The sequence below is a fragment of the Scardinius erythrophthalmus genome (genome assembly GCF_964197995.2).
Source record: "Scardinius erythrophthalmus genome assembly, chromosome: 1".
NCBI classification, from domain to species: Eukaryota; Metazoa; Chordata; class Actinopteri; order Cypriniformes; family Leuciscidae; genus Scardinius; species Scardinius erythrophthalmus.
In genome coordinates this window covers 55,239,378-55,249,292 of record NC_138221.1, presented here as the reverse complement: position 1 = coordinate 55,249,292, position 9,915 = coordinate 55,239,378, and the positions used below count along the sequence as shown (strand labels likewise).

Below are 9,915 nucleotides of genomic sequence, written 5' to 3'. Positions count from 1 at the left end.
TGTGCATCAGGTGTGCTTTGGTTTTTAATATTTTTAATTAATTTATGAAGCCACTGCAAACTTTATCGTATCGTTATATTATAATGCCATCATATTATGTACAGGTAATTAGCTTACTTCGCTATAAATAGAAAAGCCTGACAATATCACTGCTAAATATCTTTTGGTATTGTGGTATTCCGCCATGTTTCTCACGGACACGCCCACAACTCGTAAAGATCTGGGCCCGTATTCATAAAGAATCTTAATGCAAAGAGTAGCTTCTAGTGACAAAATTTTAAGAAAATTCTAAGAAATGTGGGCGTTTACTCTTAAATTTAAAGAAAAAATCCTAGCAAAGAAAAAAGTAATTCAGAAAGCATCTTAACCCTTAAAAGAGGTCTTAAGGTCAAAATTGTTAGGAGCACGGACGAGGACTTTTAAGAGGCTTAAGAGTTTCATTAGCAGAGGAGAAAATGGCAGAAAGACGAAGAAGGAGAAGAAATGTGTTGCAGACAATGGATGACAGTGAGTTAATAAGACGCTTTAGATTAGATCATGCAGGGATCATGTTTGTGACAGATCTTTTTAGAGACACGCTAATATCTCCAACACAGCGCAGAAATGCCATAGCGCCCGAAATGAAAGTAATCACTACATTACGATATTTGGCAACTGGGAAAATTCCATGTTTGATACATTAAAACCAACATTCAAACCACCACTTAAATAGACATGCCAACAATCAGTGTAATTAGAAAGAGTGGAAATTTTTTTTATCATTCTAAGCCAAGCAAATACCTTATAGGAAATCAACAGCATGGTTAATAAAATAAGGATTTATATATATAATGTGTGTGTGAGAACGGTCAAATAGGAAAAATTACGCATGTAATTTCAAAGTGAAGGCTTGAATAGACCCTATACTTAAAATCACTTTTTTCCCCTTCTTGGACAACCAACCAATCACAGTCTTCAAAAGATTGTGTCATACATAGCAACGGGGTCAACCCCGCCTTCTTACTAAGATAAAAGTTTTTGTCTTTTCCTTACTCAGAGTTGCTCTCAGATCAGTCCCGAATTGCTCTTAAGCTAAGACTCCTACGTAAAAGTTTTTAAGCTAAATTAAGAGTTTTCTGAGAGGATTCTTAGAATCTTTATGAATACGGGCCCAGGGCTTAAAGAAAATCCCGAGCTTCCCACTCGTACGACATTGTGGTGGCGTTCATGTGCGTTCAACTCGTAAATACGATCTATAGCCTATGAGATGACTTGAACGCACCATCCAGATGTAGGCTAGTCTTTGTTAAAAACGGGATTTTCTCAGCTGTTGCATTTAAAAAAAAATAAACTTATCCAAGTGTTGATAAAAAAAAATATAAAAAAAAGAATGCATGAAGCTAGAATAAAACGTGTTAACGTTTAAAAAAAAAAAAAAAAAAAGAATGCATGAAGCTAGAATAAAACGTATTAACGTTTTAAAAAAAATAAAAAAAAAATAAGCAGAGGGTCTGTTCTTTCTTTTGATTCGCTATTGCATGTTCAGATATGCATACGACAAAATATTCAAGGGGCCATGACGTGAAAATGATCTAAAATGCTGGCAGGGAAAAGGTTAAAATGTGCCATTTTGACTGCTGTTAACATCCTCCTGTGAATTAATAGAAAAAAAAAAACTAGATAACTGGCTAGACGGATTAGGCTACAGCAGTTAGAAGACAATGATGTGAAATTTTGACGTCGTTTTTTTACATTTACTGCCAATGTAATAGGCTAACTAAATGTATATTCATTTTTTAGAAATGAAAATATTAAAACTTAACTATATTTGCGATGTTGATATCTGTGAAAACGCGTCATCACAGTAAACCTTGTTTATTGAAATTGTGTAGGCCTATTCAAAGAAATCACACTCGTAACCCTGCTGTTGTTGCACTAAATTGGCCCGGCTGAGGTATCATAGCATCAGCACTCTTGCTCGTGTGATCCTGCTTTATTTTTGCTTTTTATCTCAGGTAGGAATCTTGCCAAGTTGACGAGGTTTAGAAATAATGCGGAACTAACACTGGCTCTAGTCACTCAGTAGGTGGGTGGTTGCTTTCTATGGGACCAGGGGGCAACAGTGCCACTGTCTGTTTACCCTAGAGAGATCTCACAGGGGCAGTGAGCCGAAGTCAAATCTGAGCTGCTGCTTTGTCTTTTTCCTCTTCCTACATGGCAGAGATGCAACCTTGTGTGACCTGCTAAAATGCTGGTTATTATGAGAGACTTTTGCCAGTATTTACAAAGACAAAAGAGAGCAGTTTCTCAGATCTGTACACTCTGAAAACATTGTTAAACCTCTTCCCAAACCCAGCCTGCTTAAGAGGAACAATTTACAAGAGTTTAATTTCTATCGTTTATTTACAGAGGGCCTACTCGTAGCATAGTAACATGCAAACATGCATAGTAGTGTGGAAAGAGAAGTTGGTTATGCTTCAAAACTACATCGTGTTTTTTGTCTTTTTTTTTTTTTTTTATGTCTCGTGATCACATAGGTTACTTGGAATATTTTGTTAAGCATTTCCTCTTATATGATGATAGAAATTACATTTGTGGCTGAACTGTTTCTTTTACATTAGTAAGTAATTGTTGTTTACATGAGAAATGTTTTTGCTGTGCCAACATTTTGAATGATTGTACTTCCTGTAGAGAAATTAGAAGCCATAATCTGTACTATTGAATAACAATCAGTTGGTCAAATGGTTGTTTTTCCTGTCCAACGCATTAAGTACAGTAGTTTCATGAGTCAAATGTTAACACACTGGATTATGCTCTACTGCAGTCATTGTTTAATGATTGCTGTGCAATTACTGATATTTCAGATTGTATTTAATGAAATAAGATTGTTTTTTTCATATATTTGTTGCACAGGAATGTTGGAAATAATTTGGATAATTTTACTCAATGGTGATTGCTCTTGTGTTGAATTCAGAGAAGTTTATAGTTTCTTTTACAATTGATCATTTGTGTAGGAAGTGACTTGTTTGTATGGAATTTGTATTCGAGAAAAATAAAATCAGACTTTTTCTTCTTTGTAAGTAATGTTTCCTATTAATGTTTTATTATTACTTATTATTTTACTATTAAGTGAGTGACCAATATGACAGCTAGTCTCTTTTATTGTGATCGTAATGACATGCGCTATTCCCATTCGCCACTAGAGGGTGTGGGAACAGCAGCATTTTTCCTCTGTTCAATGGCTGACATTGAACCAGGGTTAAATGAATAACACTATTTTGAAATCTTTAGAATGTTTTTTATCTCAAGGCTGAAAATTTTCCAGCAAGAAAAAAAGACACAACAAGAAAACTTCCATTCATGACTTTTCAAGTCGACATTGGTGAAATTAACCCTTTATTGTGTCATTAAAAATCATTAATAAAAAAAAAATGCTTGACATCCATACAGTACATTAACATAAAGCACCACTGAGATGTTAATATACAAACCAAAGCCTTTTTAAAATCACTGTCAAGTATGTCATTTATAGCACCTGATGTATTACAAATAATTTTTAGCACCACTGAGATGTTAAAGGAACACACCGAATTTTTGGGACTTTAGCTTATTCACCGTATCCCCCAGAGTTAGATAAGTCCACACATGCCCTTCTCATCTCCGTGCGTGCCGTAACTCTGTCTGACGCACCCACCGCTAGCCTAGCTTAGCACAAAGACTGGAGGTAAACGGCTCCAGCTAGCATACTGCTCCCAATAAGTGACAAAATAACGCCAACATTTTCCTTACATGTTGTGATTTGTATAGTCACAGTGTGTACAAATAACAAGGTCACATGAGACACAGCCATCTTCTAACTGTATACATACATACTGGGAACTATATTCTCAGAAAACGAAGCACTGCTACTTCTGCGGAGTGATTTACTCCAACTCTTAGCGAACTCTCTGCTCCTCACCATGGGGCTTCTCAGGTGCTGCGAGCAAATCCCTCCGCCCAAGTAGCTGTGCTTCGCCTTCAGAGAATATAGTTCCCAGTATGTATATGGTTAGAAGATGGCTGCGTCTCACGTGACCTTGTTATTTGTACACGCTGTGACTGTACAGATCACAACATGTAAATAGGAAAATGTTGGCGTTATTTTGTCACTTATTGGGAGCAGTATGCTAGCTGGAGCCGTTTACCTCCAGTCTTTGTGCTAAGCTAGGCTAGCGGTGGGTGCGTCAGACAGAGTTACGCACGCACGGAGATGCAAAGGGTATGTATGGACTAACTCTGGAGGATCCGTTGAATAAGCTAAAGTCCCAAAAAGTCGGCGTGTTCCTTTAATATACAAACCAAAGCCTTTTTAAAATCACTGTCAAGTATGTCAAAATACAAATGATTTTTAGCACCTGATTCCTTAAGCAACAATTGTGTTGTGTTTTACTTTTCCTCAGCTCCATTTCTTTACTTAATCATCTCAGAATAAATACATTCCTGAGATCCGGATTCTGTAGACCAGACTGAAGCCGGATTAAGATACTAAACCAACAACCAGCTTGTATTGAAGACTCTTTTAAGTCATGTGTTGGGCAGAGATCTGTACCTTGTGGTTTCAGAACATTTAATCTTGCTCTCCCTCTCTATATTTCTATCATCTGAGTCTCTCTCAAGTGGATTCTTGCTACTGAAATAGGAAAGCCACATACATCCTGTTTAACATCAACTAAAAGCCCCCCCCCCCTCCTTCCAATAAACAGAGCCAGACACCAACACACACACTCAAAGCTGACTTTCTCAGGGCTCTCTACCCATTTAAAACTGGCAGATGACTTGTTTTTGATCGCGTTTTCTTGAAATTCACTACCGTTCAAAAGTCTGGGGTCAGTAAGATTTTTTTTTTGGTTGCATTTTATTTTACAGTACATGCACTTACCTGTACTTACCTAAGAAAGTAACTACATTGGTTACGGTTAGGTTTAGCATATTATAACGATTTCTGAAGTATCATGTGACAATGAAGACTGGAGTAACAATGCTGAAAATTCAGCTTTGATCATAGGAATAAATTACATTTTAAAATATATTGACCGGTTTTGAGAATAAGAGACTTCTTTCAAAAAAAGATCTAAAAAAACAACCTCAAGCTTTTGAACAGTAGTGTATATTAGACTCCCTCCCCCCACCCACCACAAAAAAAAAACTGACCAGATGTCTTAAACTTTTAGTTCTTGGGTTCTTTTAACTTGAGATAGTAAGCAATGACTTAGCAACCATCTACAAAACCCTAGCAACCACACAGCAATCCACTAAACGCTACCCAGAACATCCTACAGCAACCTCATGCTTCAATGTGATGAACTTGTTCTGTTACGACTCCAGTTGCCTGTTAATGTCTGTTAAAGGTCAGAAAAGACCAGCAGCAGGATCAAATAGTCAGTCACCCCATGTAAACATCCTTTCACAACTAACATAAACCAGTTTCCATTTCCCAGACGCTGCTGATAAATCTTAGGTAGACCCTGCCTGATTTGAAAAAGTCTCAACACAGACCTAAATATCTGGGCCACATCAGTGGTCCTCAACTGGTTTTGCTTCAGATTTCAACTGTGTATTATCCAGTAGTCAACAGAACTGTCCTTAAAATCTAACATTTGTATTAGTATTACCATGAATCTTAGCATTTCTATGGTTTGATGCTCTTGACAGCTAATAATTCAAAACATGTGGTTGGCACCAAACTTTTTGAAGATAGCATTGCACAACATGCCCATGTGGGCATCCGTCTAATTTGACATGCTTTTACCATGAAATAAAATAACACCAAATTACTGTATTTTGTATAGATACTGGTTTTCTTCATACAAGACTTGTTGAAGTATGAAAAGCAGATTTCTCTGCACTGCATCCGGGGGGTTTCGTTTAAACTGCAGAAATCTAATATGAAATGTTTGGATGCTTTTCAGTTTTGTTCAAGTTGCTTCAACGCTCAAGCATTTTGGCACATTTTCAACCATCTTGTCCTTCCCGCCGTCGTTTCTGGTATCACTCAGTCTCAGGCTTGATGAGGTATCCGTTAAAGGTGATGTAAATGTCCACGTCGTCGCTGTAGATGGCGTTCTCACGCTCCCGCTTGTAAAGACGGATCCAGACCTCGTCGCCCTCCTGTAGAGGCAGCATGACGCTCTGGCTCTGCATGATGGAGCGGTCGCTGGGCTGAGCGTAAACGATGGCCCTCTCGCTGTCGTTCTGCATGATGTGCAGGTACGTCTCCTTGAAGTTCCACGTGTGGATGTTCACATTGAAGAAGTAGATTCCTGGTATGTGGCAACGGTACTTCCCAGCAAACATGTCAAAGTGTTCGGGGGCGTTGACGAAGATGGTGTCAAAGATCAGGGCCTGGTAGTTGTCAACGCTGTGAAGGGATTTCCGCCGGCCGACTGAGAAAGCAGAGTGCTGAGACTTGCAGGCGTCACCCGGGGCTCCGGCTTGTCCCTTATCTCCTTGAGGGCCTTCAGACCCTCGTGGTCCCGGGGAACCCTCAATCCCAGGCTTCCCAGGAGTGCCCCTTTCTCCACGGTCACCCTTGTCACCTTGAAAAGATGTCAGAAAAGTCAGAAAGATGCCGAAGGAAAAAGAGCTAGAAGCCTAAAGGAAACTTAATCATGTATTAGGCTATAATTCAGGTGGACATTATAAACATTTTTACAGTTTTTAACCTTATAAAGCCTGAATCATATTTGATACACTAATTTCTAAGGCCTCTAAATTATCAACATGATGAAAACTTTGCCTTTTATACACAATCTACTACATAATCTTCATAATTCTAAAAACATTCCCCATCAGATCGTGTCTTTTTGCAGTGAACTTTTATAAATGAAACGCTATACGGGTAATATTTCAAACTGAACACTTACTAGACAGAAGCAACTTAAATTTACTTTATCCATACATTTTTTTTTTTTTTTAGAAAAATCATATTAAAATGTGAGTTTCAAATATGATTCATCAGCCTTTTGAGGAACGTTTATTTGTCCATTTCTCAATCATCATTGTATTTCATTGCATATGTTTTGCCCCCACAGTAAAAACTACAGCTTTGTCATAAAATTAAGCATTTAATGATCATCTTTTTAAGACATATTATTGGGAGATATTGAGTGAAATCTGATATATATATATATATCTCTTTTATAATCTCACAGACTTACATTAGAAGCTTCATATTAAGATTTCATCTGACTTTTGTTTTCATATAAATAACAACATCTGCACCAAATGACATATTTTTGCTCAGTTTGGTCTTTTGAATAAAACGTATGTCTTTTTTTCCCACCTCGAGTATGAGCTCCATATTCTCCTATATCATATTATAATGAGCCTTAAAAGCTTGATGTAGCAAATATGATACTTAAAAAAAAACACATGAAAATTTGGTTTAAACATTTTTTTTCTAATGATTCAATAAAGTGTTTCATTTAGAAATTAGATTTTTTTTTTTCCAGGCTTTACAGGGTTAAATAACTTGCTCAGCAAGATTATCTTCAAACCTTTGCTCTGCCATTAGACCTGAAAACCGACCGTAGATCAACACAATTTTTCCTAATTCAAACAAAATTGCCAAGTTAAGTTCTCTCACCATTGGTTGCATGATAAGGGATAGTTCACTCAAAAATGAAAATTGTTATCATTTACTCACCCTCAAGTTGTTTCCAAACATGTTTCTTTCTTCTGTTGAACACAAAAGAAGATATTTTGAAGAATGTTGGTAACGCCCGTAGCCATTGACTTACATAGTAGGAAAAAAAATACTCTGGAAGTCAATGGGCCACTTCAAGTGTCTGGTTACTGACATTCTTCAAAATATCTTCTTTTGTGTTCAACAGAAGAAAGAAACTCATACATGTTTTGAAACAACTTGAGGGCGAGTAAATTATAAAAAAAAAAATTTGGTGAATATCCCTTTATTGCATTAACAAATGTAAATTATAAAGAGTTCCTATACCAATGCTGAAATCCGAAAAGGCACAAGCGCAATTTCTTGCAGACTAAAATAAGTCCCAAGAATCTCAAATCACAGCTTCTAAAATAAAAAAACAACAACAAAAAAAAAACGCACTTAACTTGGGCTCAGTTTCTTTTCTTTTGTCCATCTTTGTCAACGTACCATTTTGGCAGCTCAAAATTTCCACAAACCACATTTCCTGCAGGCTTCATTTCTGTACATGCAACAAACACATACACATATGTGCATACACAGACACATAAAACAACCGTCTCGTAACGGTTCTCGCCACATCGGCACCTTTCCTGCCAGGTTTGTCACTTCCTGTCCACCAAGAGGGCCTCCAGCAGAGCAGATATTTCTGGGCCAAGAGAGGTTAACTGAGGCTCACTGAGAGGAAGAAAGCAGCTAAAAACACATATTCCAATCATTCAGCTCAATAAACACATTATTTCCCAGTTGAATTACAGTTATGTTCAGTTTGCAGTTCAGTTCCAATATCCCAAAATGCTTGTGCCAGACAACAGACAAGCGAAAGATTGGGAAACAGGGAAAACTGAAATCCAACAAGGATCATTGGGGTCAAAATTCAGCTATACACTCCTAGAAGAAAAGGTTCTATATAGAACTTTAAATTATTCTATCAGGCGCTTCATAGAACCTTTTAGGGGTTCTCATCATGGGATAGTTATATGGATTTAGTTTAATTCAATTTGTTTTAAATTACATTTTATGAATGAAACAGCTTGTAAATATACTTTATTACCAGAAAAAATTAAATAACCTCTTAAACATTAAAGTATTATGCAATCATTTAAGACATTTCTCCCTATATAGAAACATTTTGACATAAAAGAGTTCTTTAAGTCAAGAATGTAAGGGTTCCATTTAGAACCCCATTAAACCTTTTTCTAAGAGTGTACAGTGAGATTTTCAAAGTTCTCCCTCGCTATAGTTTCTTCTGATGCTATATGACTCTGAAACATTGCATTTTATCTTGAGCTAAAGCACTTTTTGAAGACTTTCGGGTACCTTTGAGAATGGTCATGTTGATGTATGTGCGGACCTCAGGCATGCTTTCCTTTAAGGCTGCGGCATCATCTAGTCGTGGGAGGTGGTCGCAGCATCGACGGCAGGGCGGTTGAGGTACGGAGACTACCAGATGTAGAGACAGACAGGCAAGCAGGAGGAACCCAAACATGGTGCGACCTGAGAAAAGAGAAAAAATATGCACTTATAAGAGGCACTCCCTATAATAACGTTCCACACACTGTTGTTATTTCGCTAATGTGAGACTGTGTATTTATTAGTGGGATCATTAAGGTAGACTGGATTAGTATAATCCTGAAAAATAGAAAGAGGGGCTTCTGGGTAGTGCTAAGTGGAATGCAGCCTGACAAATGTAGGCCCTTTCAGGACACATATGAATGTTTCTGTTGGTCTGAGTCCAACCTGCACACATTACTACAGCTAAACTAACAGAGTTCAGTCTGTCTTGACTGTCTTTCTCTCCGCTCGACAGAATCCAGCTCGTATCTGCCAAAGTTCATCTGCTAATTCTCATGAGATAAAAACGCTTCCAAATTCATGTCTGCTAAGAATATATGATGTTAAAATACTTTCTGTACTGATACTAATCACAGGTTGAATGCCCTAAAGAATGTAAACACTGTGCCTTGAATTTCCATGGAATCATATAGCAACCAATCATATGGAGACTGCTGTGCAATTATTCAAATTCACTTTTGCCATGATGTCATTGATTATGGTATAATGTACTTCAGATAAACTGGCCCAAAGTAGCAACAAAAAACAAAACAAAAAACCTGGCTGGATGCTTTAGCCTGCATGTAGGTCAAACATCTCTTCCTGTCTAAGTGAGCAGTTCTTGGACAGAAAAAGTGGAATTTAAACCAGTGGATTATATAAAACATCATATAATCAAG

The 9,915-nt window shown here is 37.3% G+C and overlaps 1 protein-coding gene across 1 annotated transcript; it reads right to left on the bottom strand.

The window, feature by feature from the left end:
• Positions 1 to 6,006: 6,006 nt before the first annotated feature.
• c1qtnf6a (C1q and TNF related 6a) lies at positions 6,007 to 9,170 on the bottom strand (the record flags this gene model as incomplete). The annotated part of the gene is made up of 2 exons (XM_081381674.1): positions 6,007 to 6,554; positions 9,002 to 9,170. The coding sequence occupies 2 exons, from the start codon at positions 9,168 to 9,170 to the stop codon at positions 6,007 to 6,009; spliced, it is 717 nt and encodes a 238-aa protein (XP_081237800.1).
• Positions 9,171 to 9,915: the final 745 nt, after the last annotated feature.